Source organism: Malus domestica, chromosome 06 (genome assembly GCF_042453785.1).
Source record: "Malus domestica chromosome 06, GDT2T_hap1".
In the NCBI taxonomy this organism is placed as follows: domain Eukaryota; kingdom Viridiplantae; phylum Streptophyta; class Magnoliopsida; order Rosales; family Rosaceae; genus Malus; species Malus domestica.
In genome coordinates this window covers 33642394-33664256 of record NC_091666.1, presented here as the reverse complement: position 1 = coordinate 33664256, position 21863 = coordinate 33642394, and the positions used below count along the sequence as shown (strand labels likewise).

Here is a 21863-nt window from a genome sequence, read left to right as displayed (position 1 = left end):
CCTCTGTTTATCTGTGATCTTTTGGAGGTCTTAGTTGTTGGGTTGTAAAAATTAATTTTTGGTCGAAACGAACTGTTGTAAATTTTTGTTTGCCCTCACTAAGCTTCACTGGACTAGATTGGCTTTGTTGGGATTTCTAATCCGTGTTTGGTTGGAACAAGGATTAAGTTTAATGAGACTAAGTTGGACTCGTGCCGACTAAGTCCTTCACTACCGGTTCTTAGCTAGGCCGCCCAAAACATATGGGATTACCAATCCTTTCTCTAAAGCTACGTACAAAGTCTGCAAGCTACATCGTCTTCACGTTGCAAGTCGTCTGCTTCTCTACAACTCTGGCCACCTATACCCAGATCTGAAACCCACCACACCCACCGCCTAATTCTCAACATCCAACCATCAAAATTTGAAAAGAAAAAAAAATCAATTTGATAACAAGAACAAACTCAATAGAAAAATACTTCAATTTTCCTAGAAAATTAAGAGATTTTCTGAGAAAATCAAAGGAGGGGCGAGAACATAGAGTGGTTGTGAAATCCATGGCGCTGCAGAGAGGAGCCTCTGCATGATTTCAATTTTCCGTGGGATTTGAAGTTGGGAAATCAGAATTTGTGGTGCCATAAATAATTTAGAGGAATCACAACAGCAAAGAAAAGGAAAGAGAAAAAAAAGAGAGAACAAAAGTGGGGTGATGAATGACGCTGTTTTGAGGGAAGAGATCGTGGAAAGGAAAAGAAAAAGACGAAGAGATGGAGAGGGTCATAGCAAAATTAGGAAGAAAAAGGAAGATCAAAGGAAAAAAAATTAGGAATGGAGATGGGAGGTTTCCGGACTGAAAAAAAGAAATAGACAATGGTAGTAATAAAATATTACTAAATATGTATTAAATAATATAAGATATTAACAAAATATGAAAGAAAAAAATATAATATTAGAATTTGTTGTTATCCTATTTTTTAGTCCGACACTGTAACAAACGCTTCACTAATTCAGTCCAGTTTAGTCTAGTCTAAGCCAGTCCAACTTAGTCCCTTAAGTTAATCCAGTCCGAGATAGTTCGGTGCAACAAACGCATCCTTAGTTTTTAGAGAGAGATGGTGGCCGGCTAAACAAGAGAAAGAAGGGTTTGAGAAATTTCAAGCATAATTAAGTTTGGAGTTACCTTTGACGATGTCGTTACTTGGTTTCACTATTACAAAGATGACGAGGGTGGTGAAGGCTAATTCAAATGTTTGTTTATGTTGAATTTTAAGCATGCGTGACGCTCTCTTTTTTATATCTTAAAGTTCTGTCTCAAGTAAATTTTTTTTGAAATTTTTTTTTATCGAGTTCCGCAGCATCATCGTACTTCTTCTAGCTAAGACCTTGTATTTTACAAGTAGTTTGCGTTGGTATTTGTATGACATTTTGTTTTATATCCCCAGGCAGCTGTTTTTAATTAAAACTAACCGCCAACAACTTCCTTAGCTCCAAATTTATGCGTTCATGGGACTTTGCTCCAGTTTCTGCGTCTGCCTGGAGAGGCTGAGAGCCGGCAGACCCGCCGCTGCAGCCGGCTCTGACGATGCCGAGGACGGAATTGACTCGTTCAACCTCTTCTTCGACCTCCAGGAGCTGCAAATCGCCACCGGTTTCTTCTCCGAGCTCAACAAACTCGGCCACGGAGGATTCGGCCCCGTTTACAAGGTACGTACGGACTCATAAATCGCTAGCTTGATCGGAAAGAATGATGTTTTTATTTCCCTTCAAATTTTCAGTTTGTATATTCTTCATTCTTTGAGGAACATTACTGTCTTTTCTTCAAATGGTAGATTGCTAAGTGTATGAGTGTTTTTTTTTTCCAATACAAGCGATGGTCTATACTAAATTAATTTAACTACGGGATAGAAAATTCAAACTTTAGTGCCAAGGGTACCACACTGCTCGAGCGAGCTTTGCTAAACTCATGTTTGCTGTAATGTATAAGAGTTGAGAAGTAAAGTTTTGAGCTTTTTTCCTTTTTCTGGTAGCTAAAGCTGTTAATTTTTTGACAAGACAATATATATTCTAAACCACTCTAGGATAATTTACACATAGAGTTCCAATGGGTGAAGGATGGTCTAACCTACCCGTAGTTTAGATATAAGTGGAGTTTATATTAGATTAAATAGAATATCGTCCTAAAAAAAAGTTGTGATCTTTTAAATACCACTTATTTCTATTTTCTTCGGATTGTTGAGTATTTATCTTACTTGTATGGACTATGCAGGGCTTGATGCCAAATTGTCAAGAAATAGCTGTAAAGAAGCTTTCGTTAGATTCCCCGCAAGGAGCTACAGAATTCACCAACGAGGTGAAACTGTTACTGAGAGTTCAACACAAGAATTTGGTCACGTTATTGGGATGTTGTGTAGAAGGGCCTGAGAAGATGTTGGTTTACGAGTATCTCCCAAACAAAAGCCTCGATTACTTTCTTTTCGGTTTGTTGCTCTTCCCTACTTTGAATTTATACGTGTTCATCTCGGCATCAGAGTGAATTTGAATGGATTACTTCATTTGGTTAAACCCGAAACTTTCAGATAAACAGAAATCTGGAAGCTTGGATTGGACGACAAGGTTTCAGGTGATTAAGGGTGTGGCAAGAGGTCTTCTCTACCTTCATGAAGAGACCCCGGAAAGAATCATTCATAGGGACATCAAAGCTAGTAATATATTACTAGATGAGAAGCTGAACCCGAAAATCTCGGATTGTGGCTTGGCAAGACTCTTTCCTGGGGAGGACACTCATATCAATACATTTCGGATTTCTGGCACTCAGTGAGTAGTCTCTTTTCTTCACTTCCTTTTCCCTTTATGCCACACAAAGTTTTTACCATTTCATCCCACTCGTCGAGCAGCAAAGAAAAACGGAATTGAGTGAATTCTTTTGTTGAATGCAGTGGTTATATGGCTCCTGAATATGCAATGCATGGATATTTATCGGTGAAGACGGATGTTTTCAGTTACGGAGTCTTGGTGTTAGAGATCATCAGTGGGAGAAAGAACCACGATGGGCAGCTTGAAAGAGAAAAGGCCGACCTCTTGAGCTATGTATGTTATGTGGAAAGTTTTGTTGCAAATTATGCAAAGCACAAATCAAAATATGATCCCTCGATAGTGTGACTAAGTTACTAACTATACTTGGTACCTCTGCAAATTTAGGGAATACCGAAACTGATTCTTGTTATCGATAATGCATAGCGCAGCTTATCTAATAGGAATACCTCTTAACGAACTCTAACCTAAGTAATCATTACAGGTGTTATCGTCCAATGCTCACGCAGTTTCTTTTTTTTCTTTTTTCTTCTGTTGAAATATGTGCTCAGTCAATTCATATAACCCTCACTTTCCTTCGCTCTCTTCCGCAGACATGGATGCTGCATCAAGGAGGGAAAGCATTGGACTTGGTTGACCCAAACCTGGCCAGGTGCAATCCCGTCGAGGCAGCAATGTGCGTTCAGCTAGGAATTCTATGTTGTCAAGCAAGTGTTGCAGAAAGGCCGGACATGAAATCCATCTATCTCATGTTATCGAGCGATTCATTTACTTTGCCGAGGCCAGGTAAACCTGGATTCCAGGGCCGTAGAGGATGTTGGACAACCACCCCTACCTCCGCTTTTACCAACAATACTAATGCCAGTAGTCGCGGGAGCAGTTTTGGTGAGGAACATTCTAGAAATTGGATGTCTCATTCTTCTATCGACGAAGGTAGATGATTAATAATAACCTTCATTTGTAATTCAATTGTGTTGTGAGCTCCATTTTTGTGATGTAAAGTGATAGTGTACGAGAATCGGGTTCGGATTCTGTTGGGCTAAGTTACGTAAATTCTTGTGGGATTAAGTTTACTTGTACACCAAGTCACTTGACTAGTATATATTTGTACCTTGTGTTATCAATTGAAATCAATCCAATTGTATTTCTAAATGAAGTAATTAATTTTAATCATGAATGTAATTTGTTTAACTCTTTGATTATCCAAATGTCAAAAGATTTACTATTTTAAGGTGAAGGTGAAGCCTCAGTTTTAGGCAACAACACAAACCTGTGTTTTACACCAACCACGTACAAGAAAGAAAAACCTCAAACCTTATACAAATCAAAACAGACAGAAACCATGAATTACAGAGAACAACATTTTCAATTAACAAATCCCAGAAGCCCTGCGCTCCCTCGGTTCATCACCAGGGGGCCCTGGAAGGCCGTCTTTGTTCAGAATCGGAAGCACATAGGGCAAGGCTTGAAGAACCTTGACCTTCATAGCTCACCCTCTTTCCGGCTTGTGGGGAAACCAATCTGTCGTGCTGTTAGCTTTGCGCAAAAGCTAACCTCGAATTCAACTGCTGAAATCCAATTTGCAGGTCCCACATTGTGTTACATTTACAAATTTCTTGAATAATTATATGAAGACGAGTTTTATCTGCAATTCAAACACTTCATGTATTTCCTGTCTAATTTTCTTGTATATTCATTATTCATATCGCTATGGGGCAACGCCAATGCCACATGAAAATTTCTTGCAGTATTTGGTTTCCAAAAAAAGGAGAAGAGATGGAGTTGAATTTGAATTTCATGAAATGGAGGCCAAATTGGCAACTCAGAAAATGCTGCAACCACGACCAAGTAATCTTCCTCATCTCCGTTGCTGTCTGCACTGTTGTTATACTTGTGGTAACCCCCTTTCTCTCTCTCTCACGATCTTTAGCTCGTAGCAAAATTTTGGTACTTGGATATATCTAATTAATCAAATTTGTTTTAATTTTTAAACACGTAAAGAATCCGCTGATGTTTTTGTGTCAACTTGTTTCGTCAATTCTTGTAGCTGTGGAGGACAGTGCTGATGACACCTTTTAAGCTTATAACCGTGTTTCTTCACGAGGTGAGCCATGCTATCGCTTGTTTGCTTACATGTGGTAAGGTAAGAAATTCTTTCACACTTCTATCTAAATTTTTAATTAGAATGGTCGCGTTTAGTTTGAGACGGGGTAATGATAAGATTAGTCTGCAGGTGGAAGGGATTAAAGTTCAGGCAGATGAAGGTGGAGTCACACAAACCCGCGGTGGCATATCCTGGATAATTTTGCCAGCCGGATGTAATTTCGTTCTATCCTTGACCATATTTTCTTTTCAATTAACATGCACATTGCACCTGATTTAATTGTTACATTTATCATCTTTCAATTTTGTGGCACGCCAGATCTTGGTTCATCGTTTTGGGGGATGATATTGATTCTTGCATCTACGAAGCATCTCACTACACAAATCGCTGCTGGCTGTTTCATCGTTGCCCTAATTATTGTATTCTTTTTAGCTAAAAATGTAAGTCATAGCAAACCCATCTTTTACTTGATTTCTATGGAAGTAAAACTTGCTAACTAAAAGCTTCTGTCGTGTTTGTACTTCTTGATATCGTACAAGTGGACGCTTCGAGGACTTTGCATCGGTATGGATTCCGTATTTCATCAAAACATCGTCCTGTTACTACTAGCACACGATGCAATTTGACGTTTGGGGTTTTGTTTATGTTTTACGGTGTTGAACTACCAGGATTCATTGTTTTATTTGCTGCAATTTGGTATCTGCAAGAAGCAACGCCGGTTCATATGCTTAGGGAAGTGATTCTGTTCACCGGTAATTGCATCTCCGCTATTTTCGTTCAACTATTTCTTGAGAAAGTAATTTATATATGCTTCATTTCGTCTAACGCTTACTTTATTTTATCTAATGTTAGGTGTGATGAACAGCTTGTTTTCGGTGTATGGTACGAAACGATATTATTTGATCGTCATTTTAACTGCATGTTTTGTACTCATAGATACCTTGTAACGTATACATGTAACGGTCAATGCAGATATATACGATGATCTTATATCGCGTAGAATTAATACGAGTGATGCTGAAAGATTTGCAGATGAGTGTCCCTGCTGTACTGGATGTGGATGGGGTGTCATTTGGTAAGCCTTTATGGTTTCTCCTCCGCTCTTTTCTTTTTATCCATTTTCGTTGTTTTCTAACTACGAAGTGCTTTACGCGTAGGGCGTTCATATCTTTCACATATCTCTGTGGATCTGTGTACCTTGCTCTTGTGATCTTGTCTCCACGTCTGTGACTGCATTGCAAATTGGCCTGACATGAACTCCGTTCGTCGCATCTTTCAAGCGATTCATTTGGCTGGACGAGGGAAACCTGGACGAAAACACCGCCGAGGAGGCTTCTTGGGGAGTAGTTTTGTTAAGGATTTTTCTAGATATTCGTTGTCTCGTATTCTTCCATTGATGAAGGTACATTACCTCCATTTCATGTGATACAAAAGCTATTTTTGTAATCTTAAATCTCATGGCAATACTATATAATTTGTTTAATTAATTCATAATATATACTTATAAAAATACAAATAAAAATGTTTAGGAGATGTGGGTTAATCTACTTGACTATCCTTAAGGACTGCCACTGAGTCGTCGTCGTAATGCCCCATTGACTGTGGTCAGTGTTGGGATAAATCATATATTGATGAGATGAATGACCTTACATAGGCTTATAAGTAAGTTGATCTAGTCTTCGTATTATCAATTAATTATGGTGTTCGATGAGATCCAACGAAAGCCATCGAGAACCTCAACAAGAAGTTTTTTTTGTTTGTTGAACAGACAATATTATCTACACTAACGGGGCGGAAAAGTGGGCTAAGTCTCACAATGGGCTAGCAATAATGTGATTCAAATTCGCCTTTGGGGAGAATCAAACCTAAGACTTCTCACTTACAAGTGAAAATGAATACTATTAGGCCATCTCCAACCGAAGGACGGCCAAATGGCTCCTTTTAGCCCTATAGCCCAACAAGAAATTATATTTTAATGAACAGTGTTAGATCATATTTTATATCATCTCCAACCGAGGGGCCAAAGGGCCATAGGTCAAACATAATTTATTATTTTAATTAAATTAATATGGTTAGTTTAATTTGTTAATTAAATTAAACTACCATATTAAAATAAGGTTTTCAGACGTATTTTGAGTGTCACTTGTCGCCAAATGAATAAGCTTCTGGATTTCTTATCATTATATAATCTCAATAATTTTTTGTATAGGATTTCGAGTAACACGTGCCGCTAACGTGAGTAACTCTCAAGATTTCTTATCTTTATGTATTCTCAATAATTTTTCGGATATGATTTCAAGTGACACGTGTAGCTAAAGTGAGTAACTCTCCAGATTTCTTATCAATCTTAATAATTTTTCGGATAGGATTTCGAGTGTCACATGTCGAGATGTAATTGGTTGTGCAAATTTTAGATAGGATTCTTATCTACGTGGCACTTCTTATCTTCAGTTTTTCAATGTTGTAGGAATGTTGTTGGCAATTATAGGAAAAAAAAATTAGAAATTTTTTTTTTTAAATTCATACAAAAAAATCAAATTCCAACGATGACCTGACAGCAGCATGACATTAGCTAGTCGTTGGCATTCAAATGGGCTGAGCTGGAGGGCTGGCAAAATGTCGGCGCTAAAGGGCTGGCTTGATTTGGGGGTTTGGGCCTGGTGGGGCCCTTTGGCCTAGCCCTTGGTTAGAGACAATTTTCGTGTTATTCTTAGCTATTTTTAGCCCTATGGTGCTTTGGCCGGGTCAGTTGGAGATGATCTTAGACCGTAGTATTAAGTGGCAGTACTTCAACAAGAATTTGAAGTTTGTGAAAAATAATTGCATGTATAAGACCTCATTTGGTATACATAAATAATTCATCAAAAACATAAAAGGAAATTTTTGTGTTTACATTTTACAATTTGTCACCTTTACATAGTTTTTTTTTTTTTTTGAACAAATTATATTATTTACTTTAAGGGTAGAGAATGAGCTTAACTTTATAATGAATTAGTAATAATGTGATTTACACTCGCATTTAACAAAAATCAAACTTTAAAAAAAAAGTAAATTGATTGAAAAATAGTCTAGGTGGGAAATTGCCCCTCACATGATAGTTGGGGGAGGTAAAATTAATCAATCAAATTTTCAAGAACCAATACGTTGTATATTCCCAAATATTCCAAAAACAAAAAAGAAGAGCCTTTTTACTCCAAGATTTTTGTTTTTTTGGTAAAATTAACTCCAAGAATTTGAAATGGGTTGGATCTGGAAGTAGCGTGGAAAGAGTGCATCCGGCGAGACAAAAGTCATGGGATTTTTACTACTTTCCAGACATGTTTTAGTCTCCTGATTGGTCACCAAAAGATTCAAACTTTTTCAAAACTTCTTCTCATCTGTTTTGCCCCGTCTTCAAAATTTGTTCTGCATTCTCCTCACTCTCACTTCAAATTAAAAAAATTCAATCTTTATACTCTCTCTTTGATCGCGAAGAGAGAGAGAGAGGGGGACACCAACTTTCTCTCTCTAAATTTGGGGTCAGAGATGAGGCCTAATTGGGAACTCACAAACTGCTGCAACCACGAGCAAGTCGTCTTCCTCATCACCGTTGCTGTCTGCACTGTCATCATACTTGCTGTAAAACTCTCTCTCTCTCTCTCTCTCTCTCTAACTTACATTGGTTCTGGCCAGTGTTTTCCATGGCTTTTGATATATATTTGAGAAGTTGGAGTGTCGCTTTGATCTGGGTAAAGATTTGTTTTTCGACAAGTTGGAGAATTGGATCGATTCTTTGGTTCATAAAATTTGTTCTTCAGCTGTGGAATGAAGAGCAGTTTGATTCCCTGTTGATTTGTTTTCTGCTCTTAACAAATTTTGGGGCTTGGGATCTTTGCCAGTGCTTAATTTAAAGTTAAATTGGCCGAAATGGTCGTTTTTTCAATTCCCAATTGCTGAAACGATCATTTGATTTCTACTTCGATATTTAATTTTGATCAGTTCAGCTGGGATTTGATTTCTGATCATTTGAGCTCATTTCCCAAATTAGTTTTAAGGAGAAATGTAATTATTCATGAATTGTGAATCGTTCTTCGTTCCTTGTAGCTTTGGAGGACAGTACTTCTGAGACCGTTCAAGCTTGTCACTGTGTTTCTTCACGAGGCGAGCCATGCTATTGCTTGTAAACTTACATGTGGTCATGTAAGATTCCCTCCTCTTCCATATTTTCATCGAAAGTTTACGTTGATAAACTGGAACAGAATGCCTGCCTGCCCGCCTCTAGTTTTGTTGAATCAATAGTGTATTTGTTAGTGACTGATACTTCAGGTCAGGAGAAATGACACTTGCTTCCAGTAACAACGCTCTTTCGTATATGTTCTGTATGCACTTCGTTGTATTCTTTTAATGAAATGCCTTGCTGAGATGTCCTAATGAAAACGCGTAGAATGTCTTCGTAATTGGCTATGTTTAGAGGCAGGTAATGATACAGATTAGTTTGCAGGTGGAAGGGATTCAAGTTCATGCAGATGAGGGCGGAACCACACAAACTCGGGGTGGTGTATACTGGTTGATTTTGCCCGCTGGATGTAATTCCTTTTATCTTTGACCTCTTCTCCGTTGGGAACTGTTTTCAAATGCATGATATTTTGTACTTACCATTTGGACATTTCGGGTCAAATATGGTTTGTTTCTCAGTCTGATGCAATTGTTATCCGTCTCATTTTTACCAGATCTTGGTTCGTCCTTTTGGGGGATGATCTTGATTCTTGCATCTACAAATCTCCTTACCACTCGAATAGCTGCTGGGTGTTTTATTGCTGCACTGCTGATTGTACTGTGCATAGCTAAAAATGTAAGTGCTAATAGACATGCTTTTGCTTGAAGCGTCAGGATATGTAACAGTTTAACATCGGATTTCATCGATACTGAATGCATAAGTTTGTCAAATAGACGACGTGTTTGCCTAACAATGGATTTCATCTTTATCCTGTTGTGTTTGTTCTGCTTGATGATGTGCAGTGGATGCTCCGAGGACTCTGTATAGGTATGTATTCTAGTTGCAGTGGCATATCTTCCCATGACTAGCAAAGGATGCAATATGACGTTTGTTTTTCATGTTTACACCGCCAGGATTCATTGTTTTTCTCGGCGTAATTTGGGTTCTGCAAGAAACAACAACAGTTCGTGTACTTCGGTACATTATTCTATTTATTGGTAATTGAATCTCTTCTAGTTCCTTTCTTTTTGTTATCTTCCAAAACTACGGGAATAACTAATCGCTGCCGGTTCTATTTTGTCTAATGCAGGTGTAATGAACAGCTTGTTTTCAGTCTATGGTACGAGGAAGAAACAAAATATTTGATCCTCAAGTTAACCCGTCAGTTGTTGCATTCGTCAACTCCGTTTAATGTTTAATTGTAACAATGCAGATATCTATGACGATCTTATATCCCGTAGAGTTCGTTCAAGTGACGCCGAGAAATTTGCAGAAGAGTGTCCGTGCTGCACTGGTTGTGGATGGGGTGTCATCTGGTGAGCTCCTTATCGTTAATAAGAATTCCGCCCGAGCGCAAGGCATACTCTTGTGCCCTACTTCAGCTGTTTTTTCTAACTCCGAAGAGCTTTCTTTGTAGGGGGTTTATATCTTTCGGGTTTCTTTGCGGAGCCATGTACCTTGGTCTTGTGATTTTGTCTTGAGGCAAGTTCTTGCTTCGAAAAGTTGTTATTCTTATTGCTTATTTGCTTAATCACGAGAAATACTTACATAGAACAGATTCACCCTCGCTGCATTTGTGCAGGTTACCAAATCCGGTAAAAGTATTTGGTTGCTGCGAAGTTCCGACACCATGATGTCCGGTGGCCGGCAATGGTCCGTGGCTGCCATCGCCCACGAGTGCTATCTAATACCGTCAAGCAGATTTTTACGTCATTCTTAGCTTCTACAGATTCATTCTTTGAAACGCTTTGAATCTCACAGAGACGATTTATCCCAATGAATTTTGTTTGCTAAAAGTCTATTAACCAAGTATCTGTTTGGAACTTTCTAATTAAGGATCTCACTTATCAATTATTTAACAAACACATAATCAAACATCGACAACATATTGACTAAATATCAACGATGTAGTAATCAATATCAAATCCCCGGACTCAATGATATTGATCACGAAGTAGGAAAAGGATCCTCGGGATCTTAAAGATCTCGTGATCGTTCATCGTATATCATACGAAAAAAAATTATTTAAAATTTAAAATTAAATATAAATAATACATAACGAAAACTAACCTCACACAATGAACAGTTATGATCACGGAATCCCCGACATCCTTTTCCCACGAAGTGAAGGAATATCAAGGACTAGTTGAAAACTAATCATTTCAGCAACCAAATTAAGAAAATACTAATTATGCAAAATGGTAAATAGTTTGTTACGAAACAAATTGATGTCGAAAACACTGCTGCATGAAATTTGAAGAGTCGAAACACTTGATTGAAAATCCTTCGATTCAAACAGAATAAAAATCCGACATTAAACCATACCACATCAACAAAAATACGAGCTAGTAATGTAGAGAACAAAATCCTTCAAGGGCTATCCTAAAACCATGTCCTCAACATCAAAATTTTAAATCGTCTGCCTGCTCAACTGCAGTTCTTAAGGTAAACCAAATAATTCTATGCTTCGGTGATTGGGTACTCGAACACGACATCCTTTCCCGAAAGCTTTCGGTAAACAGCAGAGAAGCTCTCCAGCTTGTATTCAGTGTTGTTACGTTCCTTGGGGTCCAAGAACACCTGCCCAACATTAGGATAAAGGAGACTTAAATATTCTAGCTTTTCTATTAGAATGTCTATACTCCATCCAACTGAATTTACTATTTCATCCAAGTCTTGATAGTTTACCTTCATTATCTTGGATCCATCAAGACGGTATCTTATGCGCTTTCCAGTAATCTCAGCAGGCAACACAACATCCTCCAACATTGCCTCGTGCACAGCAGTTAGTGTACGAGTGCGGGGGCGTTGAGCAGCTGACCCTTTCTTTGGAGGCCTCACAATCCTACGTGTGGCAATCAGGATCACATCCTACCAAATGAAAAACCAGAAGGCCACTATGAGGTTACCAAACAAAAAAAAATTCTGCAAGTAGATATAGATATGCATATAAGAATCACTTATTTATAGGTAAATAATGTAGTAAGACAACTAAATTTCGGAACTAGGTCACCCACTAGAGAGACAAGATACCAAGATGAAAAGCTAGCTGAGCAGATAAAAAAAAGAGTAACAAAGAGATAAATTGTTCCAAACTGTTAGGCGCAAAAGGTAATGCCTAGAAACAAGGATGCTACATAACCACAATGATAGACTAGTCTCAATTGTTTATAGGTTCACATACAATACAGAACCGAACATCATAACATACTAATCACCTTTCCACTGAACTTCTTCTCGAGCTCCCTCACGAGGCGAACGTGAATCTTGCGGTACGCCTTCCTAAGCCTATAGGGCACATGGATAACAACTGCCTTCTTGCTTCCAGACACATCAACTTGACTGCGGCAGAAAAAAAGAATGCAACTCATACAATAGGCAACAGTTTATAATACACACAAATTCTGTAAACAATGCTTACATTGCTGAATTAATATAGAGATCCTTCAGGTCACTCTTCAGCTCCTGATTTGTGTTTTCCAAATCAAACACTGCCTGCACAGATAAGAACGCGTGATCAAAACCCAAAACTACAACAACAAAGTAACTAAAAATCACAGTAAACAGCTGCATCACTTACTTGAGCAACTGACTCTTCAAATTCAGTCGGCTCGGCATTGTTATCCTTGGAAATCTTCTTCCTTGAAGTATACATCTTGGCAAAAACTGACTACACAATACAGGCATAAGCCACACAATCAAAATTTCCGGCATACAAAGACACGAAAAAAACTGATGAACTTTGGAAATTCGGCACGAAAACAAGAATTATAATGCGACCCATCATACACCATTTGAGTTCTATAAATCAGATAAATTTTAAAACAAACATGGAATAAAGGGTTGGGATCATATTTTTGAACAAAACTCAAAACCCACATTACAAAATACAAATCTTTCTGCATTCGAACAAATCACAATCCAAAAGAAGGAAAAATTGGAGAAAATAAGCAAATGGGTCGCTAAGTTTTGCAATAATTGATGCTTGGAAACAACGAAAACATCTTCAAACCCTTTCGATTTCATGTGAAATACAAGCAGCATAAGAAATCTAAGATGCATAGACTTACTACAGCTAAAAGTCTCAAACTTTCTCACACTAAGCAATCAGTCGAGCAGTGAATCGAACGTAATAGAACGAATTGAGGAAGATAAAATGGGGATTAGAGATTTAGGGTTTACCTCAAGGAGAATCGAGAGCCGGAGCGACTTTTGCTTTTGAGTGACAGAAAACCCTACAGCTCTGGCTTCGGCGGGTACAGAGAAACCCTAAGGATGGCGAATAAAAAAGCTTTAACGAGATAGAACGGACGGTTGGATGATGAATCGTATAAATGAACGGTTATGAATAGCCCTGGAGTACTGTATAGTAAAATATTGGGCTGAAAGCCCAACATCCAAACGACAAACTTAACCCAACGGGCTTTTACAAAAGGCCCTCAGAACTATCATTTTGTATTGAGGCCCTAAACTTAAATATTTCTAATTCTCCCCCAACCAATATCGTTTGGTACGCAGACGGGACGGAACTGAGGTTCCATGCTACGTTTGGTGTATGCTCAGGCCGGGATGGAACGACGGACTAAATGACAATCATACCCATCCACTCTGACGAGTTCGACCTTACCTGAGTCACCGCCGAAGAGTTCAACGTCATCTCTCACATCTTCCACCTAATCCTCACCGTCCCATCCGTCGAGCGATGGCGCTGGCCACATCCTGCGAGTGGGTGGTCCTGAGGTTTTCGCGGCCGAGGGCAACGGTCTCGTCATGGGACTAGCAGGGAGGAAGGAGGCGGCGGGAGGAAGGTGTGGTTGGATTCAGATGGGTTTACTAGGATTGGCTTAGCCTAGGTTGTTGGGTTTGTGGTGGAGATGGAGGAGGCTACAGGAGAAAGGGACGGTAGAAGAGAGGGAGGCTACAGGAGAGAGAGGTAGATAGTGAAATTAATGAAAAATATGAGGGTTATTATTGTCCAAAAAGTTATAATTTTGTGTTCCATGGGCTGGAACAAGGAAGAAAATATCGGTAATATCAGAAATATCGGTAGTCCGAAAACACGGAAATATCAATGGAAATATCGGGATAATATCGATATCGATAAAAATTACATGGAAACCACGGAAATTGTAAGAAAAACTTGGAAATTTTTAATGAAACTTTGCAGGATGTTTATTTAGTCAATTATCTATTAGTTTATCACAAAAAATTAGAAGGAAATGCATTGCATGATGGATTTAACTGATTTAAGTTGATTATATAGTGAGCTGGCAAACATTGTGAGTGTAGAAAATATGTAGTAATTAATGAAAGAAGTTTAAACACACCATAATCATTTATATATAATGAATTAGTACAATATTTTACACTTTATACATTGCATGGTAAGATACATGAGTGACTTATTCTTATAACGGGTACATATCAATTTTTTTATAAAAATTAATGGGTACAAACTTATTCTTATTTTATTTTTTATATATTTGAAATGTTTGAATTGAAAATTAATTAGAAGTTTAATAAGAATGTGAGTATTAAAACTCTAAATCAATTACTAATTTTTGTTATGAAAGTTATGTAACTTACATGTAATTCATTAATGCTAGGGACTTTGATCAAAATATAAAAACTGATAAGATCTTAGTCAATGAACATTAGAAACTAGGGATTGGATACTAATTTTTCTTTATTTTTTTTAAATAATAATAATTTGGTTAATCACATTTTACATCATCTAGTTTCGAGAAAAAAGAAAACTGTTTGGTCAATTTTGAAAGCCATATCAAAATTTTGAGTGATATTCTTATCCAACGTGTTAATACAAAATCATATAGACATAGTACATGATTATGTTTTGGTAATCAAAGACGCCACAAGTGTACCGCGAAAAATCGTCAATGAATATATGTCATAATAACGGAATCTAGAAACAGATAAATTTGAATAACTTCATATATCAGAATAAACTAATTGCAATATGAGAGATGTTCAAACCTGCACCCATTGAAACCATTTACATGATCAGAACCCATGTATTATTTAAGGATGATTTGTGATCTAAGCAGCATCATTGGTTATGTGGTGTTGGCTCTAGAGTTTAAGAGCCAAGTTGTAGGTGGCGGAGGAGCAGCAGTACGGGGAGCAGATGAACTGGCAGCATAAGCAGTGAAACATGATGATGGAACACATCCCTCATAGGACATGTTCAGGCGATTGAAGCAGTCAATCGCTGTGTGACCAAAACGCCGGCAGATTTGGCATTGAATCTTCCCTCCAGTAAAGCTATCAAAAGGAGAGAAATGAGGCAGTCCAACATGTGCAGCACCGAGAAACCTAGAACAAAATTATAAGCTCTAGAAGTAGAACCGGAAGAACGCGAGCCAGACGAGGAACCACCACTAGAACAAAATTAGAGTTGTTGCTGTTGTCCCACATCGCCCAAGGCATAAAGAGAAGCTGGTGGAGGGATTATAAAATGGACCACTGTTGTCCCACATCGCCCAAGTCATAAAGAAGAAGCTGGTGGAGGGATTATAAAATGGACCATCAGCCCAAACTTAAAAGCATACCAGAAAATAATTACCCTTAGCGATAATATTGTAATATTTACGATATTATCGATAATATTGCGATATATGGACGATAATTAAGGGTTAAGTGTGAAAATATCTGTATCTAAAAAAACGACAATATCGGCGATATTTCGTCGATAATATCGATATTTTGTTCCTTGGGCTGGAACAAGTCGTTCCAGGGGGAGGGTGGCACAAAAAATTGAATAAAATCCGTTCCATGGGACAGCGCGTCCCATGCAAATTGGCGCACCAAACGTGGGACGAGTGCATCCCGTCTCACTGCGTTCCGTCACATCTCACGTACCAAACGGTATCTTAGTGTTCTCACAATTTTTGTTCATCACTGACAATGCACATGATCAAGTTTTAGGGACATATAAGGAAAATTATTTGGTACTTGATCTGCATCAAATTCAAATATTGTTGTTTTTTATGTCGTCGTAAAAGGCTTATATTGTACAAATTGCACAAAAACAACGCTTAATTTGACAAAAGAAAAAATGCTGAACGTAACAGTCGGACGCACATTTGAACTGGTGAGGAGAAGAGTCAACATAAGTTTTGGGAGTTCTTTTCTGACTAACTTTCCAGTTGGTAATCATGGAAATTGTCATGCCTAGTAGTCCTTTTCCAATTTGTTGAAATAAAAAAAAAAAGATTCTACTAATAAACCAATTACACTATCTATACTTTAATGAATAAGAAAACTTGTCATAGTTTTGTGTTAGAATGGATCATTTCTGGATCCCTTCCATCCAATCCTCCTCATTAAACAATTTGGGCCCTTGAAATTTGATCCAACGGCTAAAAATGCGGGTCCACTCTAAAAGTTATAATAATTTTAATCGTTGGATCAAATTTCAAGGGTCTCAATTGTTTAATGAGAAGGATTAGGTATAACTTAGAAGACATCCAGAAATGATCCCTTTCCGTTTTGTATTAGCTATAATCAATGATGAGAGGGAAAGACCAAATATTAGCATGTTTGATGTGCTATAATATGTGGAAGTATTTCAAATCAATCATGCACTGACATTTGTTTTTAATTATTCGGTATCATTATTACGGACTACCATCACTATGTCATCTCAAGTGTAGGGAAGTTCCCTTCCCTTTTAAGATAGGTTGCAACTTTTTTTTTTTTCTCAGTTGCATTAATTTTCTAGTGCTTCATGGTTGGTGGAGTCTCTTTGACCCACTTGACTGGCTAGTCTTAAATCAAAGCATTGCTGCAAGAAGAAGATATTGCTTCCTCAAATTGACTAATTTAGTCACGATTTCTCCACCGTCCCATTAATTGGTCGAGGAAGAAAATTTGAAGCCTGGCTACGTTTACATTTATAAAACCATGTAGGTTTTTTTTAAGGAAGAGTGCGATATGTTATTTATTGATAAAATGACATTATAAAAATATATTATGAAGTACTTGGCTTCAAAAGGGTATTTGCAAACTAGATCTAGACATATTACAATAAACATCACTTATCACAAAGTAATGGGTAGACTTGAAGCACTTGTTCGAGAACATTAGGAACCACAAAATTTACATAGATCAACAAAACCATTAAACTTCGTGTTACATGAGATCATATGAGAACAAAATCTCAAATCATATTATTGAGACATAGAGTACGATGCCCATAGGTGGATCACCACCTATTCACCACCATGATCCCAAAATACAAGTGAAATAGATCCAGTAAATCAAACAGCTTCATCCTTAACACTTGGATCCAAAAGAGGTTGCACACCAAAACGAAAAGGAAAATCAAGCAACTCTTTTGTAGAGAGCAATCAAACAAGCACGCACTCCTAAAGAAAGAAATCAAACCAAACTCCAAGACCATTCTTGGAAATTATTAAACATAACTAAAATAAAAAGATAAAATTGTGTCACCGCTTTATAATCTCCGGGCATCGAAAAGCCATATCGCCACATCGACTAAACCTAAATTGTCGTTATGGCTAAACTGAGCCCGATGCAATTTGATATCTTCCCTAGCTTCAACCTAATATCGAGGGTGATACATGGACCCAAAGTCTTGTGTTAATTGTGTTTGTGGGCCAAAATGTGAGGGCTATCACGACGACTACAGCATTTTAGGGCAAAAATTCAACACCAAATAAAGTAAACAGGAATTGAGATGAAAGAGACCAATTGCTGTAGGCAGATATATTTTATTTTTTCAAGAATGAATTCAACACCAAACCCAACGCCAAAGACGGGCCAGAGGCAGATATATTTTATTTTATTTTTATTCAAGAACCAAGTAGGTTGAAGCTGTAAAAATATATGAAACTGCACCCGAAGACAAAGTGAACTCGGAGCCTTAGTGCTCGTCTCATAACCATACCATTTTCAGTACTAACAGTATTTGCATTAAAAAAAATTCATATCAACAACTTGCACAATTTTGTGTGTTGGGTAGAAAATTAGCTGCTTAACACTTGATGAAATGATCTATAAACTAATTTGTATGAGTCACAACTTCCTATTTTGCCACATTTCATCCATGTTCCACATGCTACATGAAAAAATCACTGTCAAACCAGTTGTTTTCTGCCACGTAGCAATCGCCGGCGGAATTTCCAGGGAAATTTGGTGCTGAGTCTGCTGACACAGATTCCTGCAGATTGAAGGATTCCATGTCGTAGCCATTGTTGTCACCACAATAGAAAGGAGGGCATTCCGGAAATTGCGCAGTCTTCGACATGTCCATTGGTTCTGAGGGGAAAATGAACGAACTTCTGCAGTAATCTGCCTCTGTGTTTTGCTTTTCGACATCCAAATTGTACATTGTTCCACTCATATTAATTTCTTCCTGCACAAGGATTTGTGGTGGCGGGGATATTGTTGCCGTAAAATGTTGGAAAGTGTTGTTTTCTCGAGGCTGAGAAATCGTAGGATTTTGGTTTAACACAGCTGAAGAAATCGAGGTTTCTCGTCCTATCTTCTGCTTCAACCTAGGCATCCAATAGCACCTTATCATATTTTGAAACTCCCTGCTTTTCGTGTCGATGTTGAGATGCCGGGCTTGTTTGTGTACCCTTGTTCTCCAATAGTTCTTGATTTCATTGTCTGTTCTTCCCGGTAAATACCGTGCGATTTTCGACCACCTGCGATCACAAAAGGAAATATAACTATTTTTCTATAATTTAAGACCTAAAGGCACCACACTATAAATGCTAAGTTTTAATAAACTCTGCATGAAAAAGGCTTCTTTAAGATGTAAAGAAACTGAATGCCCCTCTGCGTTTGTTTATATTAGATTAGAACATCGCTCGAATTAAAAGCGGCAATGAATTTGGGGTGTTGAATGACGTAGCTAGCTCACCTATTGCCCATTTTTGAGTGGAGGTCAAGAATCAAGAGCTGTTCTTCAGGACTAAGATTGCCTCGCTTAACGTCGGGTTTCAGATAATTCAACCATCTCAATCTGCAACTTTTGCCAGTTCTCCTTAATCCTGTATAATTAACCAACAAATTAAGAAATATAATTAACCAAAAAAGAAGGCAAAAAAAAAAGACCATAAAATACTCGTAGCCATAGTCACCAGCATGCAAATTGGTTACGTACGGTTACCTGAACGTTTGGCAAGCAAGTTCCACTGGCCTTCGCCATGGCGCTCTATGTACTGAATAAGAAGACTGTCTTCTTCAAGAATCCATTGCCCTCTCCTAAGCTCACTATCGTCTTCGCCGGAATAATTGCTACTTAGGGTTTTAGTATTAGTGGACATACCAGCTCTGATTCATAGAAACAAGGGCAAGCTTTTGAGGAGTTAAACAAAGCCAGATTAGAAACACACACACACACACACACATATATAAGTATATATAGTAAACCAAAACCCCTTTTCTCCTTGAGAATTTCTAGGGGCAAAGCCAGAAACTTCAAAGAAGAAGACTAGTAGAGTTGCAGATTCTACATGCAGGTAGCTTCCATTGAACTTCCATTAGTTTAATTATGGTTTATGTAGGAAAAGAAAAAGAGAAGCAAAACGACAATCACCAATGGAAGTAAAAATTGGCGGGAGTACCAACCAGTAAGATTAATTTTATTGAATATAAATTCTACTATAATAAAATTATACAAACATATATGATATATAATCACATAAAACAAAATTATAAAAATGTAATGACCTGAGGGAATTTTGCAGATAGAGGCTTGCCGATTTGCAATGTTCTTGAAACAAAATTTTGTCCTTACTCAATGTTTGTAACTCTATGTACAAATGTTCTCTACCATGATTCAACTAGCTATAAACAAAGTTTAAGGTATATAGGCATTCTAATGCTTTTTTCAGAACATATGTAACTATTTGATCAAGCAGACCATATAACTGTTTTGAATTAATCAAAAAATTAAAAAATAAATGAATCTCTGAATTAAAAACTTAACTAAGTCATTAAGGCTTTTCTTTGATTAATTAAATTTATACATTAAGCATAAACTACGCGGGTCTCCTCACATGCACTTAATTCATTTTAATATGGATGTTAATTTAAAACTTATAAACCACTACAAGTTTTCTCCCACCATGAATGTGGGACTTGAAGAAATTATAACTCGAACATTGTTCTACAACACTAACAGTAAACACTAAACTTAAAGTCCTGGTCAATGTAAACATGTTCAATTGTAAATCATTTCGTAAATATTAATTAATTTTTCACAATAACTTCCGTCGAATTAGAAAAATAAGTATGTCAATATAGTATTTCCAATTGTTTTTAATTATCTGTTTTTTTTAACTATAATAATTCCCGCTCTAAAAGTGTCATCATCCAATACCTTTGAGACAAATAAACAAGAAGTGATTTCCATACATTTATTTTGTCTGCCGATACACCGGTAGTTATTTATGGATAATTACTTGGTTTTAATGTGACAAAAAATGTACTTGGTTTTCAAGTGGTAATTCCCATCCCTTCGTCTGATTGATGGATTTAGACACGTTAGACTTTTTTTCGTAAGACGACAAATGGATTTGTGCTTATTATTAAAGGCAAATAAAACAGAATGTTGCTATCTTATCTTAGTCGCCCCTTGATTAGTTTACATAACTGTGTAGGCAGTGGCGGCTAGGCCTGGCAATTCCTGACACGATCCGATAACTCGACACGACACGACACGAAATTAACAGGTGTTCGGGTCGACACGATAACGAAACGGGTCGTTATCGGGTAACCCGATAAACACATGTTAAGATAACGGGTTTGTTCGGGTATACACGTGGGTAACACGATACACGATAAGCAGAATATTAATTTAATAATTTATAACCCTAAAAAAATACTATAATAATTATATATATATATATATATATATATTAATTTAACAATTTTATACCCCTAAAAACTATAATAATTATATATATATATATATTAAATTAACTATAATAATTATAATAATTATATATACTATAATAATTATACCCAAAATATTAACTATAATAATTATATATATATATATATTAAATTTTATACCCCTAAAAACTATAATAATTATACATACAAAATAAATAGATTTAAATCTACTTAATAAATAAATATATATATATATATACACACACACACACCATTGAACTTCATGGGATACGAATTATACGAAACTAATTTCAACGATCCAACCGTCAAACATGTTTGTATATACTTCGAGATCGCATACGCCAAATATTGCAAAAAACAAACATTCAGAGAGCAAGTAACGGGACAAAACTTTTCGACGGTTATAAACGAAAAATCACGATTTAACGGTCATTTTAACTCCGATTTTGATGATTTTTTACAACCACACTCTTTGACCCTATATGAATACAATGATTGAATTCGATCTTCAATTTAAAATATTTACACTAGTAGATATCACAAAATCTTATGTTATACTTAATAAAAGTATGAATAAACTCTTAAGTATTAGTGAATCTATTGTTTTGATGGGATACTCATTCTACAAAACTAGTTTCAATGATCCAACCGTCAAACATGTTTGTATATACTTCAAGATCGCATACGCCAAAAATTGCAAAAAACAAACATTCAAAGATCAAGTAATGGGACAAAGTTTTCGACGGTTATAAACGAAAAATCACGATTTAACGGTTATTTTAACTCCAATTTTGATGATTTTTTACAACTACACTCCTTGACCCTATATGAATACAAGTAATGAATTCGATCTTCAATTTAAAA

The 21863-nt window shown here is 37.0% G+C and overlaps 4 protein-coding genes and 1 non-coding gene across 7 annotated transcripts; 3 read left to right on the top strand and 2 right to left on the bottom strand.

Moving 5' to 3' along the window:
• Positions 1–1419: 1419 nt before the first annotated feature.
• On the top strand, positions 1420–3960 carry LOC103438010 (cysteine-rich receptor-like protein kinase 10). The gene is made up of 5 exons (XM_008376546.4): positions 1420–1683; positions 2246–2456; positions 2556–2793; positions 2916–3066; positions 3384–3960. Exons 1-5 carry the CDS (start codon positions 1483–1485, stop codon positions 3729–3731), a joined length of 1149 nt encoding a protein of 382 aa, XP_008374768.1. The 5' UTR covers positions 1420–1482; the 3' UTR covers positions 3732–3960.
• A 173-nt stretch (positions 3961–4133) lies between these two features.
• On the top strand, positions 4134–6381 carry LOC103438011 (uncharacterized). The gene is made up of 10 exons (XM_008376548.3): positions 4134–4376; positions 4539–4686; positions 4838–4933; positions 5024–5108; positions 5213–5334; positions 5434–5458; positions 5563–5646; positions 5747–5776; positions 5867–5969; positions 6052–6381. Exons 2-10 carry the CDS (start codon positions 4567–4569, stop codon positions 6122–6124), a joined length of 738 nt encoding a protein of 245 aa, XP_008374770.1. The 5' UTR covers positions 4134–4376; positions 4539–4566; the 3' UTR covers positions 6125–6381.
• Positions 6382–8040: 1659 nt separating this feature from the next.
• On the top strand, positions 8041–10920 carry LOC103438012 (uncharacterized). Its single transcript, XM_008376549.4, has 10 exons — positions 8041–8512; positions 8978–9073; positions 9375–9459; positions 9604–9725; positions 9893–9917; positions 10004–10087; positions 10180–10209; positions 10303–10405; positions 10507–10571; positions 10672–10920. Exons 1-9 carry the CDS (start codon positions 8420–8422, stop codon positions 10568–10570), a joined length of 702 nt encoding a protein of 233 aa, XP_008374771.1. The 5' UTR covers positions 8041–8419; the 3' UTR covers position 10571; positions 10672–10920.
• A 440-nt stretch (positions 10921–11360) lies between these two features.
• Positions 11361–13429, bottom strand: LOC103438013 (small ribosomal subunit protein eS7). Of its 2 annotated transcripts, none has more exons than XM_008376551.4 (6): positions 13272–13429; positions 12670–12759; positions 12511–12584; positions 12308–12431; positions 11778–11960; positions 11361–11669 (listed from the first exon to the last, which is right to left on the bottom strand). In XM_008376551.4, exons 2-6 carry the CDS (start codon positions 12742–12744, stop codon positions 11550–11552), a joined length of 576 nt encoding a protein of 191 aa, XP_008374773.1. In that variant the 5' UTR covers positions 12745–12759; positions 13272–13429; the 3' UTR covers positions 11361–11549. The 2 variants fall into 2 exon arrangements, with proteins under 2 accessions (XP_008374773.1, XP_008374774.1); XM_008376552.4 differs by having other exon boundaries at positions 12670–12755; positions 13272–13397.
• Positions 13430–18020: 4591 nt separating this feature from the next.
• On the bottom strand, positions 18021–19628 carry MYB8 (transcription factor MYB62). 2 transcript variants are annotated; one of them, XR_011582274.1, is made up of 3 exons: positions 19243–19628; positions 19000–19129; positions 18021–18781 (listed from the first exon to the last, which is right to left on the bottom strand). It is a non-coding gene; the product is annotated as a transcription factor MYB62 (transcript). The 2 variants fall into 2 exon arrangements; XR_003774181.2 differs by having other exon boundaries at positions 19249–19626.
• Between the last annotated feature and the right edge of the window lie 2235 nt (positions 19629–21863).

What these genes read in the sequence shown, in the direction of transcription:
- LOC103438010 (XM_008376546.4), top strand. Translation starts at nt 1,483, where the DNA reads ATGGGACTTTGCTCCAGTTTCTGCGTCTGCCTGGAGAGGCTGAGAGCC. An exon ending in CCTCGATTACTTTCTTTTCG is followed by an intron (nt 2,457 to 2,555) that starts GTTTGTTGCTCT and finishes CGAAACTTTCAG; the next exon opens with ATAAACAGAAATCTGGAAGC. An exon ending in AGGCCGACCTCTTGAGCTAT is followed by an intron (nt 3,067 to 3,383) that starts GTATGTTATGTG and finishes TCTCTTCCGCAG; the next exon opens with ACATGGATGCTGCATCAAGG.
- LOC103438011 (XM_008376548.3), top strand. Translation starts at nt 4,567, where the DNA reads ATGGAGTTGAATTTGAATTTCATGAAATGGAGGCCAAATTGGCAACTC. An exon ending in TATTCTTTTTAGCTAAAAAT is followed by an intron (nt 5,335 to 5,433) that starts GTAAGTCATAGC and finishes ATATCGTACAAG; the next exon opens with TGGACGCTTCGAGGACTTTG. An exon ending in TGTGGATGGGGTGTCATTTG is followed by an intron (nt 5,970 to 6,051) that starts GTAAGCCTTTAT and finishes CTTTACGCGTAG; the next exon opens with GGCGTTCATATCTTTCACAT.
- LOC103438012 (XM_008376549.4), top strand. Translation starts at nt 8,420, where the DNA reads ATGAGGCCTAATTGGGAACTCACAAACTGCTGCAACCACGAGCAAGTC. An exon ending in GTAAACTTACATGTGGTCAT is followed by an intron (nt 9,074 to 9,374) that starts GTAAGATTCCCT and finishes ATTAGTTTGCAG; the next exon opens with GTGGAAGGGATTCAAGTTCA. An exon ending in CAGCTTGTTTTCAGTCTATG is followed by an intron (nt 10,210 to 10,302) that starts GTACGAGGAAGA and finishes GTAACAATGCAG; the next exon opens with ATATCTATGACGATCTTATA.
- LOC103438013 (XM_008376551.4), bottom strand. Translation starts at nt 12,744, where the DNA reads ATGTATACTTCAAGGAAGAAGATTTCCAAGGATAACAATGCCGAGCCG. An exon ending in AGAAGAAGTTCAGTGGAAAG is followed by an intron (nt 11,961 to 12,307) that starts GTGATTAGTATG and finishes TTCATTTGGTAG; the next exon opens with GATGTGATCCTGATTGCCAC. An exon ending in ATGGATCCAAGATAATGAAG is followed by an intron (nt 11,670 to 11,777) that starts GTAAACTATCAA and finishes AATGTTGGGCAG; the next exon opens with GTGTTCTTGGACCCCAAGGA.